The sequence below is a fragment of the Lithobates pipiens genome, unplaced genomic scaffold (assembly GCF_037356315.1).
Source record: "Lithobates pipiens isolate NorthernLeopardFrog02 unplaced genomic scaffold, aLitPip1_a1.2 Scaffold_23, whole genome shotgun sequence".
Taxonomy (NCBI): domain Eukaryota; kingdom Metazoa; phylum Chordata; class Amphibia; order Anura; family Ranidae; genus Lithobates; species Lithobates pipiens.
The window spans coordinates 95,211,302-95,231,604 of record NW_027507785.1 but is presented as its reverse complement, the minus strand read 5'-3'; the positions used below and the strand labels follow the sequence as shown (position 1 = coordinate 95,231,604).

The 20,303-nt window shown below is 40.6% G+C and overlaps 1 protein-coding gene across 15 annotated transcripts in view; it reads left to right on the top strand.

Annotated features, from left to right (window-relative positions):
* Window positions 1-20,303, top strand: part of CACNA1D (calcium voltage-gated channel subunit alpha1 D) — a 540,723-nt gene that overhangs the window by 509,375 nt on the left and 11,045 nt on the right. For 8 of the 15 annotated variants that reach the window (XM_077452071.1, XM_077452073.1, XM_077452063.1 and 5 more), the window contains 3 exons: window positions 7,823-7,966; window positions 11,212-11,375; window positions 18,692-18,813. In XM_077452071.1, coding sequence (XP_077308197.1) covers window positions 7,823-7,966; window positions 11,212-11,375; window positions 18,692-18,813 — 430 coding nt within the window. Of the gene's footprint in view, window positions 1-7,822; window positions 7,967-11,211; window positions 11,376-17,479; window positions 17,534-18,691; window positions 18,814-20,303 lie in introns of all 15 variants that reach the window. The other 7 variants (XM_077452074.1, XM_077452065.1, XM_077452061.1 and 4 more) reach the window with 1 other exon arrangement.

Sequence of the window (20,303 nt, the reverse complement as noted above, 5' to 3'; positions counted from 1 at the left end):
GATAAAACACAGAAGACCAACACCAGCAGCTGACATGGCACCCCAGACCATCACTGACTGTGGGTACTTGACACTGGACCTCAGGCATTTTGGCATTTCCCTCTCCCCAGTCTTCCTCCAGACTCTGGCACCTTGATTTCCGAATGACATGCAAAATTTGCTTTCATCCGAAAAAAGTACTTGCTTCTCTGTAGCCCAGGTCAGGCGCTTCTGCCGCTGTTTCTGGTTCAAAAGTGGCTTGACCTGGGGAATGCGGCACCTGTAGCAAATTTCCTGCACATGCCTGTTCACGGTGGCTCTGGATGTTTCTACTCCAGACTCAGTCCACTGCTTCCGCAGGTCCTCCAAGGTCTGGAATCGGTCCTTCTCCACAATCTTCTTCAGGGTCCGGTCACCGCTTCTCGTTGTGCAGCGTTTTCTGCCACACTTTTTCCTTCCCACAGACTTCCCACTGAGGTGCCTTGATACAGTACTCTGGGAACAGCCTATTCGTTCAGAAATTTCTTTCTGTCTTACCCTCTTGCTTGAGGGTGTCAATGATGGCCTTCTGGACAGCAGTCAGGTCGGCAGTCTTACCCATGATTGCGGTTTTGAGTAATGAACCAGGCTGGGAGTTTTTAAAAGCCTCAGGAATCTTTTGCAGGTGTTTAGAGTTAATTAGTTGATTCAGATGATTAGGTTAATAGCTCTTTTAGAGAACCTTTTCATGATATGCTAATTTTGGAATTTTGGGTTTTCATGAGCTGTATGCCAAAATCATCAATATTAAAACAAGAAAAGGCTTGAACTACTTCAGTTGTGTGTAATGAATCTAAAATATATGAAAGTCTAATGTTTATCAGTACATTACAGAAAATAATGAACTTTATCACAATATGCTAATTTTTTGAGAAGGACCTGTATGCTTTGGGTCTTTGTCATGCTGAAAGATGAAGTTACTCTTCATGTTCAGCTTTCTAGCAGAAGTCTGAAGGTTTTGTGCTAATATTGACTGGTATTTGGAACTGTTCATAATTCCCGCTACTTTGACTAAGGCCCCTGTTCCAGCTGAAGAAAAACAGCCCCAAAGCATGATGCTGCCACCACCATGTTTCACTGTGGGTATGGTGTTGTTTTTGCACCAAACATATCTTTTGGAATTATGGCCAATAAATTCAACCTTGGTTTCATCAGACCATAAAACAATTTCCCACATGCTTTTGGAAGACTTTAGATGTGTTTTTGGAAAATTTAGCCGGGCTTGGATGTTTTTCTTCATAAGAAAAGCTTCCGTTTTGCCACTCTACCCTATAGCCCAGACATTTTGAAGAATATAGGAGATTGTTATCACATGTACCACACAGCCAGTACTTGCCAGATATTTCTGCAGCTCCTTTAACGTAGGCCTCTTGGCAGTTTCCCTGACCAGTTTTCTTCTCGTCTTTTCATCAATTTTGGAGGGACGTCCAGTTCTTGGTAATGTCACTGTTGTGCCATATTTTCTCCACTTAATGATGATTGTCTTCGCTTTGTTCCATGGTATATCTAATGCCTTGGAAATTCTTTTGTACTTCTTTCCTGACTGATGCATTTTAACAATGAGATCCCTCTGTTGATTTGGAAGCTCTCTGCGGACCATGGCTTTTGTTGTAGGATGAGGCTAAGAAAATGTCAGGAAAGACCTACTAGAGCAGCTGAACTTTATTTGGGGTTAATCAGAGGCACTTTAAATGATGGCAGGCATGTACTGACTCCTATTTACCATGAGTTTGAATGTGATTGCTCTGTTCTGAAATGATTGATATTTGTCTATTTTTTTTTTTTTTACATCACAGAAACCTGACATTTTAACAGGGGTTTGTATACTTTTTATATCAACCGTTTGTGAGTCCCAGTATTGCTAGTGTAAAACAGTCCTTGATAAAAAAAAAAAATATCCACCATGTGTTCAAACTTCCATCCAGCATTTAAATTCTACTCAAATATGCGCTCACCAAAGACAAGCAAATAAACAGCAAATGACAGCCGATACACTTCACCAGGTGTAACAAACAGGGTCACCGCACATGAGCCTTCACCATCATATGCACTCACCAGAGGTAAAATAAATGTAAGCCTCAGTACACTCCTTTAAAGTTTATTCCTCTCAGCTCCTCTTGTTCATCAAATGAGGGGATCATGTTAAGCTGCAGTCACCCAACTTTGGGTGGGCTGTCATTTGCTGTTTATCTGCATGTCTTTGGTGAGAGCATAATTGAGCAGAATTTAAACACTGGATGGAAGCTTGAACACATGGTGGATACCTATATATATATATATATATATATATATATATATATATATATATATATATATATATATATATATATATATATATATATATTATTTTATTTTTTTTTATCTTGGTTTTACACTAGCAATATTGGGACTCACATATATATTTTGGAATTTTAATATATAATTTTTAAATATTTCTTGTTTTCCATTTTTTGAATTTTCAGTTTGAATATTATATAGTGCTGCATCTGTACAATTTTGATTTATTCTTTAAAGATCACCTGTTATGACATTAAGTTTCCCAACTGACTATATTCCCAAAATATTGACACCCCATTGTAAGACTAAGTACTTTTGTTCTGTTGAACATTCCAAAACTGAGAGCCTTTGCTGGCATCTGAAGCTCACAGTAACGGACTACTGTTGAATGGCTTGGGTGGCCCCATCTCCAAGTCATTAAAGAAATCGAGGAATATGTACAGTGAACCCACTGGCTGTTTTTTTTTGCAGTAATTTGCCATAAAATATGATGTGATCCTCACAATAATTAACAAAAACAATATGCTTAAGCTGATAACACACAAACAATTCTAATTTATTGTGTCTTTAGTGAACACACCCTTTAAATTTTCATAGTGCTGGAGGAAAAAGTAAGCAAAACCCTGGAGTTAATAGCTGGTCGAACCTCCTTTGGCAGCAATGACTTTAAGCAAACACATTTGGTTGCTCTGGATCAGACCTGCACAACGTTTGGGAGGAATTTTTGACCATTCCTGTTTACAAAACTGCTTTACCTCAGATACTTTTGTAGGACTGGTGTGAACGACTCTCATGAGATCATTCCACAGCATCTCTATGCGGTTAAAGTGTTTGTAACCCTATCTCCTGTCCTCAGGACCCACTAACAGGCCAGATTTTAAGTATTACCTTGGGGAGATGCAGACTGGAATACTGTAATCACTGAGCAGACAAATGATATCACCTGTGATGTATTTCAGTTATCTTGCAAACCTGGCCTGTTAGTTGGTCCTGAGGACAGGAGTTGAGAACCACTGCTTTAAAGCATGTTCTACAGCACTTGATAAGGAAGAAAGAGTTTGGGACTTTATATTAAGTCAGGACATAGAACATTGAGTCCCTCCAGAGATGGGAGGGATTTGCTACTAACATGGGGAAATGGTTTGGGACTTTGTGTAAAGCATGCAGCCGAATCAGCAACATGAACAGGGAGTGTCTGTCAGATGTATATTACAGGGTATCATCATTACATTCTGTCAAGTCATAGCATTGTATTATAATATAGACAAATACATAAAAAATTGAAAATATAATTTACGGTAAAGACATCACAACATCAGTAACATAGTAGCAAAACAGCTTGTGAATTGATGAAATTAACATTGTAAAACCACCAGATTCTAGAATCCATGTTCACGTTGTTGTAACAGAACCATAATACCTCGGTACAGGCCAGTAAAACATACTCAATAAACATGTGGGTAACACTCTTAAATTGTTTGATAATAATAATAGCATCTATAGAGCTCAACGTGTTTCATGGATAATTTCAAATCTTCAGGAGGAGATGCGGAAAATTATGTCTATAAAAATATTGTAAGACTAGGGAAAGCTTGAAAGGGTAATAACCATAGCTCACCCATTCATACTTACAGAGCCTAGGAGTCTGGGTGAAAGGCAACAAGGGCTGGGGCCGGTAGGGGAAGAGAGGAACATCCTCAGCCCCAGGAGCTGAGGCGGTAAACCCAAGGCAATGGGATGGAAAACCAACAGGAAATAGACATCCCTGGGAAATAATCCTGTGTATATTGAAAAGTGATATGACCACATAACCATGTATCTATAATAAGAAGAAATGTAAGTGTAATTATAAATGAAAAAGTCACATGATGTTCAATACATACTATAATGTGCTATTGCCAATATAGATAAAATGGTATCTTAATAATGGTCCTATAACAGCTGTAACTAGAATGGTTCCTAAAGAGTGTGAGGCAGTGTATCCCAATCAGAGGGAACCAATAGCGAAGGTACTAAGAAAAAAATAACCACCAAATAATAATGTGTAAAAAAAAAAAGAAGAAGAAAAGCAATCTGCCACAATACTACCTTGACATCCTATGTCATCCCATACGCTCCAAATAGTGCACATTATCCGCTGATATAACACCTGACAGGAAGTGTCTGGTCCAACCAATGTAGCCAATGGGTGACCGCCAACGTCACGCAGGCGGCTAATGCAGGGAGAGCACTGCCAAATGGGCGGGCCTTACTGCTAGGCAGTTGGCGCCAAAAGCTCCCTCATGAAGGACGCCAGATGTAAACACAGCGTTGGCGTGATGGCGTCAAGTATTGATGCCACACGTCCGGCACTGTGGGCGTGATGTTGATGCACATCGGGATATCCACCCAGACCCCCATGTCCAGGAGATGACCTGAAGGTGACCGGCCTGAATATCTTTGAAAAACGGTATTTAGAGGCTTTGTTTTCCACAAATATTTACACAGTATGTTACTAATGGCTACATAAAGGAGGGGCTGGCAATGAGTTTTTTAGAAGGGTTACAAACACTTTAAGGTCTGGGCTCTGTCTAAGCTACGCCAAAAGGCACATTATCTTTTTCTGAAGCCAGTCTGTGGTGGATTTACTTTGATGCTTAGGGTCGTTGTCCTGCTACATCACCCAACTTCTATTAAGCTTCAGCTGGCAGGCAGCCACCCTGACATTATCTTGCATGATATTTCGCTAAACTTCTGAATTAATTTTCCCCTCAATGATGGCCATAGTCCAGGCCCTGAGGCAGAGAAGCAAGCCCAAATCATGATGTTCCCTCCACCATATTTCACCATTGGGATGTTTTGATGCTGGTAAGCTCTGCCCTTTTGTTCCATACAAAATGCTGAGCATTTTCCCTGAACGATTCAGCTTTTGTTTGATTAGTCCACAAAATATTTTCCCAGTAGTAATCAGGTTTGCCAAGGTGCTCTTTGGCAAATTTCAGAAGTGCAGCAATGTTTTATTGGAGAGCAGCAGCTTCCTGTGTGGTGTTCTGCCATGGACACCCTACCTGTTCAAAGACTTACATATTGTAGACTCATAAACAGGGATGTTTGCCAATAGTGAATATATATAGAGACTTCCGCGCTCTATGGAAAAGATAGGAGAGGGCGAGAATAGCAAATGAAAAAAAGCAGCAATCACTAAATGAGTTGTCTCTCACTGGTAAAGGTAATTGAATAAAGGTAATTGAATAAAGGGATGTTTGCCAGTTTCAGTGAAGTCTTCAAGCCTTTAGCTATAATTCTTGGGTTCTTCTTTACCTCATTGAAGCTTCTGTGTTGTACTTCGGGAGTCATCTTGGCTGGACATCCACTTCTAGAAATAGTAGCCACGGTACCAAATTGTCCCCATTTATAGACAAATTGTCTAACTGTTGACTGATGGATGCCTAAATACTTTGAGATTGTTTTGTATCCCTTTCCGTCCTAATGCAGATCAACTACTTTTGATTGTATGTCTTCCGAAAGCTCCTTTTTGCAAGACATGGTTCACATCAGCTGATGCTTCTTATAAACCGCAATCTTAGTGTTGAAAATATTTTTATTGAAACATTTCAAGTAAAAACAATAAAACAGTAACCATCATGAGGCAAATGCAAGCAGGAACAGTAACAGGAGTACATTTACGGGGGGCCGGCTAATGACTATCGGCCACAGCCGGTCCCTGATGGGAAGCTTGGAGAGTAGGGAAGACGGCCTGCTCTCCGATCCATGAGGCCACAGTAGTGAAAAATACTCATGGGTTACTACATGAGACAATATTTAATCAATAACATAAAGAAGATAGAAAGAGAGAGAGAGGAGGAAAGGGAGGAGAGGAGCAAATTAAAGAGGAACAAAGTGGTAGAGGGGAAAGCTAGATAGCAAGAGGAGAGGAGAGGGGAGGTAAGGGGGGGAGGGGGAAGGGGTATGGGGAAGGGGGGTAGGGAAGAGAGAGCCCACAATGTCCTTATGCGTTCAAGATTTGGTTCTTTAAGGCGTCAGAGGAGGAGAAGCGGAGCAAGATCGACCATTGAGATATAAATTTGGTGTAAGTGTCATTGTCCAGTGCCAACATCTCCTCCATTCTCATGGTGTCATTCATAATCGATACCCACCGTGACAATGGGGGAGTATTCGTCGTCTTCCAATAAGCAGGTATCAGTTGTCTAGCAGAGGACATAAAAAAGCGGAGCAATCTCTGTCTCTGCGATTTAATAGACCCGGGCAGTATGGAGAGTAATGCGATTTTCGGAGATAAACCGCAATCTTAAAATGTTTGAGCTTCTTTATGAATCAGAATGTAGCTCTAAACCACACCTCCAAACGTATTTCGTTATTTGGACTCCACTGTGAATGTTTAATGGTTGTGTTCAATAAAGACATGAGAAATTAGAATTGCTGTTATTGTTATCAGCTTAAACACATTGTGTTTGTCTATTGTTGGGACTTATGCAGGCCATACACGGAGCAAATTTCTTTCCTGCAACCACAAATTGCAGGAAAGAAATTCGCTCAATTCCACCATCAACACAGACAGTGTTGTAGGGAATTCCTCCTGCCGAGCCATTATATCCTCCTGGCAGGGGAAGACATTCCGTCTGGGAGAAGACAGTGATTATTGGTAGCAGCTATACCAGCCACTAGTGATAATTGCATGTAAAAATCCAGCAGGCTGGTTGTACCCAAGTTGATCGGTCCATCAGCCTACCAATGCATGGTTTGAATCTTGGTTGCTTTCTGATGAACCGGCCAAGATTTGAACGTCTGTGGCTGGCCTTAGATGAGGATCAGATGATGTTTTATGGTAACCAGTTAAGCTAAAGGGGTCCACATACCTTTTCCTGCCATTGTATAGTGTTTGTGGAGTATTAAGGAGCTTCCTGAATGCACACTTCTAATGATTTCAGGATTAAGTGCCTGTTTTCAACACAAAATGCCTTCTCTTGCTAGAATTCTGTAAGAACTTTTAGACCTGACAAGTTCACTTTAAAGCTCAGTTGAGCTTTCAGTTTAAAACCGTTGATCCATTCTAGGAGCATTAAAACTAAAGGTGTTTCATATCTTATAGTTTGTTTTCCTTCTAATCCAGTTACAGCAGTAGAAAGTGATGTTCCCTTACAGCAGCTGCAGAGTGAGGCCCTTGCTTTCTGTAGGGAAGTAGTGGTCTCTGCAGTCAAAAAAGCTCATGGTCTTTTGCTGATTGAAGCACTCTAACTATGCATGTCTTTATTTTGATGCAAATGGAATGTATTTAGCCCATTTACACTGAAACTTTACCAGGGCTTTAAATGCCCCTATAGATGTATTCGCAATTTTATTTTTTTGGCATTGGAACATTGAGTTGCACTTATTGCCCCTTTTAAATTGCTATTAAAGGTAGTACAGTGGAGTACAGTCTTGTTTTTTTTTTTCTATGCCTTGTAATGACCTTTCTGCATTGGTGGGCTGCCGTAGGCTTAATAAACACATTGCTAGTCTTTTTGACATATTTGTGTCACCATCACAGATCAGAGTCTGGAGAGAGGAACATGCCTGTCATCTTCCGTGAAGATCCTGACTTTATGGACTATGAGGATCCATACCTGGGGGAGCCAGAATATTACAGTGGGGAGGAGTATTATGAAGAGGACAGTATGCTGTCTGGGAACAGGTAAATGATTAGCGTACCATAACCAGGCTCTTCAATAAAACTGGAGGAATAATGCAAGTGTTGTCCATAGCAGCTCAGCAAAATGATGGCTATAATTGAATCAGTGTTTATAGGGAACATCCAAACATTGATTTCCTCTAGAATTACAGTTACCTAGTTAGTAAGGTTGAAAAAGACACTAGACTATCTAGTTCAGCCAAAAAAAAAAAAAAAAGAAAAACACTATCCTATACCCATAGTTGATCCAGAGGAAGGCAAAATAAAAGATCCAGTAAAGCATAAAGCAAAAATCCTTCCTGCTCCCTTAGGAGGCAATTGTTAATTCCCTAGATCAACTATGCCTCACATTATTACCTCTGAAATTTAGTATCCAGATATATTTTGTGCTTTTAGGAATGCATTCAGCTCTGTTTTTAAATAATCTGCTGAGCTGGCCAGAACCAGCTCTTGAGGGAATCTATTCCACATTTTCACAGCTCTCACTGTGAAGAAGCCTTTCCATATGTGAAGTGTAACTCTCTCGCCCCCCCCAGCCCCCACCAATGTAAAAAGTGCCTCCTTGTCCTCTGTAATGATCTGGAAGTGAGTAACTCTACACCAAAGTTACAATATGGACCACTTGCGTATATATACATATTGATATACTGTATTTATCGGCGTATAACACACACTTTTTTCCCCTTAAAATCAGGGGAAAATCGCGGATGTGCATTATACTCTGATCCTCCATCATTTTGGAGCCTCTGGGTGGCTTTCGGCCGCCTTTGGCCATTCTTGGCGGCCGAAAACCGCAGAGAGCGGGCGAAAGCTGACGAGAATGCCCGAAGGCGGCCGAAAGCCGGCGAGAACGGCCGAAGGTGGCCGAGAACTACCGAGCGCCGCCGAGATACACAGGACATCTCGGTGGCGCCATTTTTAAAGATAAAAGCTGCAAATAAAACTGACAAGGCTGAAAATGACACTGACAAGGCTGCAATGATGGACAAGGCTGCATGACAAGGCTGCAATGATGGACAAGGCTGCATGACAAGGCTGCATTGATGGGCATTTAAATGTAAGTTTTTTTTCCTTAAACTTCCCTCCTAAACTTGGGGTGCGTGTTATAAGCCGATAAATACGGTATCTCCCCTAATTGCCTCTTCTCAAGAGAGAATAAATTCAGTTCCTCTAATCTTTCCTCATAGCTGAGCTCCTCCATGTCTCTTATTGGTTTAGTACCCTTCTCTGCACTTTCCCCAATTCCCAATATCCTTTTTTCAAACTGGTGCTCAAAACTGAACTGCATATATTCCAGGGGAGGTCTTACTAATGATTTGTGCAGGGGCAAAATTATATCTCTCTCTGTAGTCTATACCTCTTTTAATAAAATAAAGTATTTTGCTAGCTTTAGAAACGGCAGCTAACCGTATATATATATATATATATAAAATATATGTATGTGTGTGTGTGTGTGTGTGTGTATATGTGTGTGCATATATATATATATATATATATATATATATATATATATATATATATATATATATGTGTGTGTACAGTATCTCACAAAAGTGAGTACTCACATTTTTTTATATTTTATTATACCTTTTCATGTGACAACACTGAAGAAATTACACTTTGCTACAATGTAAAGTAGTAGTGAGTATACAGCTCGTATAACAGTGTAGATTTGCTGTCCCCTCAAAATAACTCAACACACAGCCATTAATGTCTCAACCGCTGGAAACAAAAGTGAGTACACCCCTAAGTGAAAAAATGTCCAAACTGGGCCCAATTAGCCATTTTCCCTCCCTGGTGTCATGTGATTCATTAGTGTTGCAAGGTCTCAGGTGTGAATGGGGAGCAGGTGTGTTAAATTTGGTGTTATCGCTCTCACTCTCTCATACTGGTCACTGGAAGTTCAACATGGCACCTCATGGCAAAAAACTCACTGAGAATCTGAAAAAAAATTTTTTTTGCTCTACATAAAGATGGCATAGGCTATAGGAAGATTGCAAAGACCCTGAAACTGAGCTGCAGCGCGGTGACCAAGACCATACAGAGGTTTAACAGGACAGGTTCCACTCAACAGGCCCCGCCATGGTTGGCCAAAGATGTTGAGTGCACATGCTCAGGGTCATATCCAGAGGTTGTCTTTGGGAAATAGATGTACAAGTGGTGCCAGCATTGCTGCAGAGGTTGAAGTGGTGGGTGGGGGGGAGTCAGCCTGTCAGTGTTCAGACTAAACGCTGCACACTGCATCAAATTGGTCTGCATGGCTGTCGTCCCAGAAGGAAGCCTCTTATAAAGATGATGCACAAGAAAGCCCGCAAACAGTTTGCTGAAGACAAGCAGACTAAGGACATGGATTACTAGAACCATGTCCTGTGGTCTGATGAGACCAAGATAAACTTATTTGGTTCAGATGGTGTCAAGCATTTGTGGCGGCAACCAGGTGAAGAGTACAAAGACAAGTGTGTCTTGCCTACAGTCAAGCATGGTGGTGGGAATGTCATGGTCTGGGACTGCATGAGTGCTGCCAGCACTGGGAGCTACAGTTCATTGAGGGAACCATGAATGCCAACATGTACTGTGACATAATTAAGCAGAGCATGATCCCCTCTCTTCAGAGACTGGGCCGCAGGGCAGTATTCCAACATAATGACCCCAAACACACCTCCAAGATGACCACTGCCTTGCTAAAGAACCGGAGGGTAAAGGTGATGGACTGGCCAAGCATGTCTCCATGACCTAAACCCTATTGAGCATCGGTGGGGCATCCTCATACAGAAGGTGGAGGAGCGCAAGGTCTCTAACATCCACCAGCTCTGTGATGTCGTCATGGAGGAGAGGAAGAAGACTCCAGTGGCAACCTGTGATGCTCTGGTGAACTCCATGCCCAAGAGGGTTAAAGCAGTGCTGGAAAATAATGGTGGCCACACAAAATATTGACACTTTGGGCCCAATTTGGACATTTTCACTTAGGGGTGTACTCACTTTTGTTGTCAGAGGTTTAGACATTAATAGCTGTGCGTTATTTTGAGTGGACAGCAAATTTACACTGTTATACAAGCTGTACACTCACTACTTTACATTGTAGAAAAGTGTCATTTCTTCAGTGTTGTCACATAAAAAGATAGAATGAAATATTTACAAAAATGTGAGGAGTGTACTCACTTTTGTGAGATACTGTGTATATGTATGTTTGCATGTTTATATATATATATTCCTACCAGTCCATCTAACCAAAATCTCCCTTAAACCAGGCCAATGTATGATGAGCCCACATTGTACCCTGCCAATGACCTGGACTATGAGCGACCTAGAGGTTACCATCATCCGCACAGCTTCTTTGAAGAGGAGGACCCACAGATATGTTACGAATCAAGGAAATCGCCAAGACGGAGACTGCTGCCACCGACACCTCCATGTGAGTAGCCTCGGTAGAACCTTTTCTACAAACATGATAGATTTTTTAAAGAAATAGGATAATTCTTTGCGCTACCAAGTGAATAATAACTAAATCAAATATAGTGAAAAACGAAGTGAAAACTGCTGCTAAACCTAAAGTGTATACAGTGCACAAAACAATGGATATATATAAATAATGGTGAGCGCAACTTCCTAAAAATATAGTGATAAATAAACTGTGATAAATAAATTAATGTGCTAAATATTTTTTCAACAGGTGTGTCAAAATTAAACAACAAAATCCTGTGACACGAAATCTTATAATAAATTATTCTAATACATTCTTGTGTTCTGTAATTCTTCTGTGCAAAATCTTTGTGATTCTTGTGAACTTATATCTCAGTGAGGAGTATAAACTGCCTTAATGATCTCCTAGGGATAGATCGAATCTCCACCTATAACCTCCCTGGAGGTATGATTAGTTCTGGTTTTAGGTGCTGAAAGCGGTACAATTATTTTGCATGGAAATTTGGCGTTTTATATTGTAGTCCTGTAATTCTTAGGAATAACTCTCTTAAATCTGTTCAAACCAGAGTCTAGCAGACATCGTATGATAACGTTTATAATATAATAAATAATAATAAAAATTATTCAATAATGTAATCAAATCCAAAAATACTGAAATTTGCTCATTTGCAGAATTGTCGCTGTCATTAGATTTAGTGTTTGATGATGAATTTCCCCACAAATCGCTATCGCTCAATTCTGCAAGTGATTATAATTTATTATCGCTGTTTTCTAGTTGGTCTAAAATCACTTTCGACATAAAGGGACACTTTTTGGTTGCTATGGACAATCTCCAAATTCCAGGCAGAAAAAACAGTATTTATAATATAAAAGTACATGCAGGGCACTGGACAGACCACTAGGGACAAAGGGGGTGTGTAATTTTTTTATACAGTACTGTAATCTGTAAGATTACAGTACTGTGTGTGTTTTTACTTTTTTGAATTTGGCACCGATCTCCGCTCCCGTGCGCCGTAACGTCGCAGGGAACGGAGATCGACGGCATTCAGGCACTGTGTGAATCGAGCGGAGGACAGCTCGATCACACAGCGTGGAGGACATCGCTGGATCCAGGGGACAAAGTAAGTAAGTCTCCCTGTATCCAGCGATGCGATCCCAAGTCGGGCTCGGGGTTACCGCTTATGGTGCTGAAATCCCAACCCGAGCCAGACTCGGGATTACCACCAGGGAGGTTAAACCCCACTCGATCATGCCAATTACTGGTGGTCCTAGACCCAGTTCCCAATCTTCAATAATATCACCGACTCCAGAACTCCCAAATGTGAGGTGGTTCAAATATATTCAGTTATTATATAGGGATAAAGAACCTCACCTCCCATAGCGTAAAAACATTTAAACACATTTATTAAAAGCCAAGATGGACTTGCATTTAAAAACAGAAAAAAACTCGGTAACCGTGAAAACAATGCATTTTAGACAGCGTCGTACACCTCTTACATCACTTCCGGTTCATTCAGTGTATCCAGCCACACCCTAGGCGTTGCGTCACAACACGTGACTTCATCAGGGGAACCGGATTGGCTATCAACTGATTCTGTTTATCTGGAAAAACAGGAAGTGACTTGACGGCCATTTTGTTGGAGATACTGTCTCCAACCTGGATGCGCCCATTTTCCAGGTAGGAAAAGACAGCAAAACGGGATAAAGTGGCCATTTTCTCAAAGATCACCAAATTGTCTTATCCCTTGTGGCAGCCATTTTCTTGGTGGGTCAAGTTGTTGTATATCAACAGCGATCATAATACTGTAGTTCATAAATTCTAAAACAAATGTTAAAAAACTATAGGCAGATAACATAACTAATAACATAAACACCAGTATGTGTGAAAATTACTAAATATAACCTCTATATCTGGATTTCTAAATTTTATTATCCGGTATTATTATTCAATATTGGTGAGTACACTCGCCATATAATAAAATAAATAAATTAAACATTATCATCAATCCTTATAAAACATTATGTAATATCTAAAATATGAAACCACCATACGTATCGGAACTGAGGCATAGAGGATTACATATCAATACTAAAATTACAATAAATACAGTAAAATAATAAAAATTCTTAAGTTACTTAAAAAGTATTGATATGTAATCCTCTATGCCTCATTTCCGATAAGTATGGTGGTTTTAGATTTATCCATATATAATAACTGAAAATATTGGAACCACCTTACGTTTGGGAGTTCTGGAGTCCGTGATATTATTGGAGATCGGGAACTGGGTCCATGACCACCATTAATTGGAGTGATTGAGTGGGATTTAAAGGTGGAGATTCGATCTATCCCTAGGAGATCGTTAAGGCGGTTTATATTCCTCATTACGGTAAGAGCTCTGGGAGCCTGACATTCACAAGAATCACAAAGATTTTGCACAGAAGAATTACAGAACACAAGAATATAGTAGAATAATTTATTATAAGATTTCGTTTCACAGGATTTTGTTTAATTTTGACACACCTGTTGAAAAGATATTTAGCACATTTAATTTATTTATCACAGTTTATTTATCACTATATTTTTAGGAAGTTGCGCTGACCATTATTTAAAATAGATTTAGATTTTTTGATCAGCTCCAATATTTTTTTTTTATGGCCATGAAATATTGTTTAGTATGAAAGATTATATAGTATAGACAATATCCACAATTTAAATCCACTGGCTATGAATAATCTCGCAAAGATCAAACTGGAATGCAATACAATGTTTGATGAACTTGAATGGTTTATTTTCAGAAAAAAAAGACACAGGGGGTTATTTATGAAAGGCAAATACACTTTGCACTGAAAGTGCACTTGAAAGTGCAGTCACTCTAAATCAAGGTGTAGATCTGAAATGAGTGGAAGCTCTGCTGATTTTGTCATCCAATCATGTGCAAGCTTATTTTTCTTGCATGTCCCCCTCGGATCTACAGCGACTTCACTTCCAAGTGCACTTGCAGTGCAAAGTGGATTTGCCTTTAGTAAATAACCCCCATAGTGTGGAGATGTTTGACAATAAATTCTCAGTTACAGTTGTGCTCATAAGTTTACATACCCTAGCAGAATTTATGATTTCTTGGCCATTTTTTTAGAGACTATGAATGATAACATGAAAACTTTTCTTTCACTCATGGCTAGTGTTTGGCTGAAGCCATTTATTATCAATCAACTGTGTTTACTCTTTTTAAATCATAATGATAACAGAAACTACCCAAATGACCCTGATCAAAAATTTACATACCCTGGTGATTTGGGCCTGATAAAATGCACACAAGCTGACACAAAGGGGTTTGAATGGCTAGTAAAGGTAACCATCCTCGTCTGTGATCTGTTTTCTTGAAATTAGTTTGTGTGTATAAAAGGTCAATGCGTTTCTGGACTCCTGACAGACCCTTGCATCTTTCATCCAGTGCTGCACTGACGTTTCTGGATTCTGAGTCATGGGGAAAGCAAAAGAGTTGTCATAGGATCTGCGGGAAAAGGTAGTTGAACTGTGTAAAACGGGGAAGGGATATACAAAGATATCCAAGGAATTGAGAATGCCAATCAGCAGTGTTCAAACTCTAATCAAGAAGTGGAAAATTAGGAGTTCTGTTGAAACCAAACCACGGTCAGGTAGACCAACTAAAATTTCAGCCATAACTGCCAGGAAAATTGTTCGGGATGCAAAGAAAAACCCACAAATAACTTCAGGTAAAATACAGGACCCTCTGAAAACATGTGGTGTGGCTGTTTCAAGATGCACAATGAGGAGGCACTTGAAGAAAGATGCACTCCATGGTCGAGTCGCCAGAAGAAAGCCATTGCTATGCAAATGCCACAAAGTATCCCGCTTAAAATACGCCAAACAGCACAGAGACAAGCCTCAAACCTTCTGGCACAAAGTCATTTGGAGTGATGAGACCAAAATCTAGCTTTTTGGTTACAACCATAAACACTACATTTGGAGAGTCAACAAGGCCTATGATGAAAGGTACACCATTCCTACTGTGAAACACGGAGGTGGATCGCTAATGATTTGGGGATGTGTGAGCTACAAAGGCACAGAAGATTTGGTCAAAATTGATGGCAAGATGAATGCAGTATGTTATCAAAAGATACTGGAGGAACATTTGCATTCATCAGCCAGGAAACTGCGCAGCATGACAATGATCCAAAACACAATGCCAGGTGGACCTGTTATTGGCTACAGCAGAATAAGGTGAAGGTTCTGGAGTGGCCATCTCAGTCTCCTGACCTCAATATCAATGAGCCACTCTGGGGAGATCTCAAACGTGCAGTTCATGCAAGACAGCCCAAGAATTTACAGGAACTGGAGGTTTTTTTGCCAAGAGGAATGGGCAGCTTTACCATTTCAGAAGATAAAGAGCCTCATTCACAAATGTCACAAAAGACTCCAAGCTGTCATTGATGTTAAAGGGGTGTGACAGTATGCAAGGTGAGGTAATGGATAATCGTTATATTTCACCTATTGTGAGACTAAACCAGATCCGGTCCAGGTTTTTCCAGCGTCTGTGGCAGGCTTGATTCCGGTCCGGATGTTGTGGTCCACTTAAGTCCATGCTCAGCAAGAGAGCACAACAGAGCTCTGGTCTGAAACGCAGAAGGGAATCTGAGAGAGAGGAGCTCTGTTTGGATTTAAAAAGAAGGTTTTGTTTACCATGTTTTGTGGGTGACGGGGACCAGCCCCACACTGTATAGAGAGGAGTCTATTGTTTAGTTTAGCGCTGGACGGCAAGGATTTACTTTACTTTTTTTGTTTGTTCTCATGACTTTCCCAACCTCTTTTAAATAAAGCTGGCAACCCACCAAATTTTAAAGAAACTGCCTGCATGCTGACCTTGATTCCCAGAAAAGGTTAAATCCACGAGCTAATCTCCCACAGGGGGCAATACATGGTTTTAAGTGGAACTTTCACTCATCTGATTCCTCCCGCCCCTCTGCTACCACAATTGCCACCTTTCGGGGGGGGGGGACAGGATAGGACAGGATTTTGATCAGTGTGATTTGAGTAGTTTTTGTTGTCATTATGATTTAAAAAGAGTAAACACAGTTGATTGATAATAAATGGCTTCAGCCAAACACTAACCATGAGTGAAAGTAATGTTTTAGTGTTATCATTCATATTCAGTGAAAAATGGCCAAGAAATCATATATTTTGCCAGGGTATGTAAACAAGCTGGACCAATGTAACTATGCAAAAATAGCCATACCTGGAATTCAGTTTTTTAAAAAAGTGTTGAGCATTCTAGCCTTAAAACAGGCTAAGAGCAATGTGGGCTTGACAAAAAAGGAACACTTGCTGGTGTAATCTTCCGCCTGCTCAGCAGGGATCAGCGGGCAGATCCCCTGCTGAGCAGGTGGAACCACTGGTGGAGTCTGCCCACGGGAAAGAGCCCTAAAGAGTCTTGTTTATATTCCCATCATACACATTCTTGGATCACAAGGCTCATCTGTAACAGGTGCTGTAGCAAATACCAGCTGGACACTGGATATATTTTACAGATCAATGCACATACTTGCCAGCACACCATGGATCTTCAAATGCAGTCTAAAGCTTTCATTGCAGAGAGATCACATCACAAAAGGACGTCACATAACGTCGTATTCCGGCCAAAAAGCCCTTAAACAGGTCTTTTATACACCAGCTAAGGAATGTCTCTGTTAATTGATTAAATCAATAAGATTTAATCAAAGAGGTAAAATGTCCCACATTCCTTGTTGTATATGACCCGATTCTGCTTTCATGTACCCATGATGCACTGGGATGATTAACAGGAGAATCTGATTTACTGTTATGTTCAGCACAGAATTTCTGAAACAAATTAATTTCTTAGATAGTTTTATACATGACATCAAATGTTCCTGGAATGGAACAAGATTACAGCAGTGGTGTATAATGCACAAGTTTATGGCTGCAACCTTGCTAGACCTAATGAAGCAATAATGTTTACAGATCACCAACAACATAACATGATTATTCTAGTTGGACATATAATTACAGATTATTACAGATTACACAATGTAAATAATTTTACCACTTTACTATGACAGGCCTCAAGACTGAACAGCTTTCAGAGGCTCAAACCATCTCACAAATACATTCAGGTATATCAGTCCTTCTGGCTAATGCCAAAGTTTCCACAAAGAACAACTCTGTTTTAGAGTTTTGCATGGAGGTCAGACAGTGGAATTCTTTACTTCCATGAATCCCAGGGAAGGGTGCTAGGGGGCTGGACCCATCAGTTGGTAACTTCAGTTCATCAGAGCCTAGCGGCAAAAGGGTGTGATAAAACTGAACATGTCTTATGTATGTCTGTGTTTTGTACTTCTCCAGAAGCAACATATTTCAATGGGTTGGCAGGCATGAACTGTGGCATGTACACTCAGCCATTCTAGCTTCCATACCCAGCTTTTGGGGATCACTCAACTGCCCAACCAGGGCCGTCTTTAAGGCAGGGCAAAAGGGGCAGCTGCCCTGGGCCCTGTCATTGTTGTGGGGCCCAAAGCAGCTGCCTCATACTTGCCAACTATCCCAGTTTACATTCCCTTGTCCCTTGAGGTTTTAGTCCTGTTGTTGTGTACAGGCGACTCCTGCAGACCCTGTGTTTACATGTAAATAACCAGCATTCATATGTAAATAGCAGTGACATGCATATGTAAATATCTGAGGCCAATGGCATTGATATGTAAATAAGGCAGCATTCATATGTATATCATGCCCCCTGCAGTGAGGAGATGAACCAGTGAGCAGTGTTACTGTACAGTAATCTCTAGCAGCCAATCAACAAGCCGAAATCATGTGCTGTAACCTCTAGCAACTAATCAGTGAGCCTTAAGGAGTGCTGTAACCTCTAGCAACCATTCAGTAAGCAGTAATGATATGCTGTAACCTCTGGCAACGAATCGCAATCGCTGCCTAATCTGATACAGTAAACTGATTTTAAGTCTAGCTGCTATTTATTGTATGTCTCAGAGAAGGTGGAGAGTGAAATTGCATGGGGGGAGGGTGGCCCTAAGCAAATTTTTTGCCAGGGCCCAATCAATATTAAAGACGGCCCTGTGCCCAACAAGCTACCTTTAACATAAATCTGTGAACTTTAAGAATAAACTGCCATACAGTACCTGCAGCTATACAGCTCAGTAGCCCTAACTGTAACATTGAATAAAAACACGGGTTCCAGTTGCATAATTTGCGTCTAAATGTCAGATGTCTATGACATGACGAGAATGTTTGTTCACTGCTATATTTCTATGCTATTGCAGCCAACAGAAGATCTTCATTCAATTTTGAATGCCTTCGCAGACAGAGCAGCCAGGACGACATACCTCTAACGCCAACATTTCATCACCGTACAGCATTACCCCTGCATTTAATGCAGCAGCAAGTAGGTACAAGTTTCACCTTACTGCCTGGTATAGTTTTTATAGAGAACTATGTAGATGTAGTCCCTTAGGGTGGAAAATTAAATGTCCCTAAGCTATGGTTGTGGTATGGAGTGAACTGTGTGTAGAACAGCTCAAGGGTTGGGGTGAAGCTGCTGGAACAGGTTGAGCCTACTGCAAACTGCCGTGTACACACGATCGCACATTCAGACAACAAACTCCATTGAATTTTTCCAATGGATTTTGGGTCAAACTCGTCTTGCATACACACGGTCGCACAAAGTCATCGGAATTTCCGAACGTCAAGAACACGGTGACGTACAACACTTACGATGAGCAGAGAAAGCTGAAGTTCAATAACCATTGCGGCTCTTCTGCTTGATTCTGAGCATGCATGGAATTGTGTGCATCGGAATTGTGTACATACGATCGGAATTTACGCAAACGGATTTTGTTGTCGGAAAATTTGAGAACCAGATCTCAAATTTTGTGCGATGGAAATTCTGATGGAAACTGTAAGATGGAGCCTGCACACGGTCGGAATTTCTGACAACAAGTTCCGTCAAAGTCCAAACCCTGTGTGCGCGGCATTAGAGAATGGTGTTGTTCTGGCACTGGTTTTATTGCCGTATACACACGGTCGGACTTTCTAATGGAAAATGTGTGATCGGAGCATGTTGTCAGAAATTCCGACCGTGTGTAGGCTCCATCGCACAATTTCCATCAGAATTTCTGTCGCACAAAATTTGAGATCTGGTTCTCAAATTTTCTGATAACAAAATTCGTTGTCGGAAATTCCGATAGTATGTACACAATTCCGACGCACAAAGTTCTACGCATGCTCGGAATCAAGCAGAAGAGCCGCACTAGCTATTGAACTTAATTTTTCTCAGCTCGTTGTATGTGTTGTACGTCACCATGTTCTTGACGTTCGGAAATTCCGATAACTTTGTGCGACCGGGTGTATGCAAGACAAGTTTGAGCCAACATCCGTCGGAAAAAATCCCAATGGATTTTGTTGTCGGAATGTGCGATCGTGTGTACGTGGCATTAGAGTGACCCAATACTAGCAAAATATTTTCTTTTAGTTTTGGACAGAGTGGGGTAGAGATAGAACCCCTGTCAAGTTTTAATGCTGCCTGTGATCCAATTATTTTCTTTTTGTGATGGAAAAAAAAATGCTTAATCTTTCCAGTTGGGGCACATACTACAACAAAAAGAGAACTCGCCTCATTGTGGGAACTTTTCCATATTGTAATATAAAAATATTTTCCTTTAAATCCTACGGAGCCTTTTACACCAGTGGGTGCACTGCGTTTTGAAAAGTCCTTCATGCTACATCTTTGGTGCCCTGCTGAAAAAATACATAAAAAATGCACCTCCCATTGATTTCTATAGAAAAACACAGCAAAAAACACATATGCATTTTTACCACGTTTTCCAATGGAGCTGTGTAAAAGGCCCATAGTGGTCCAGCAAGAGCCAGTTCCGG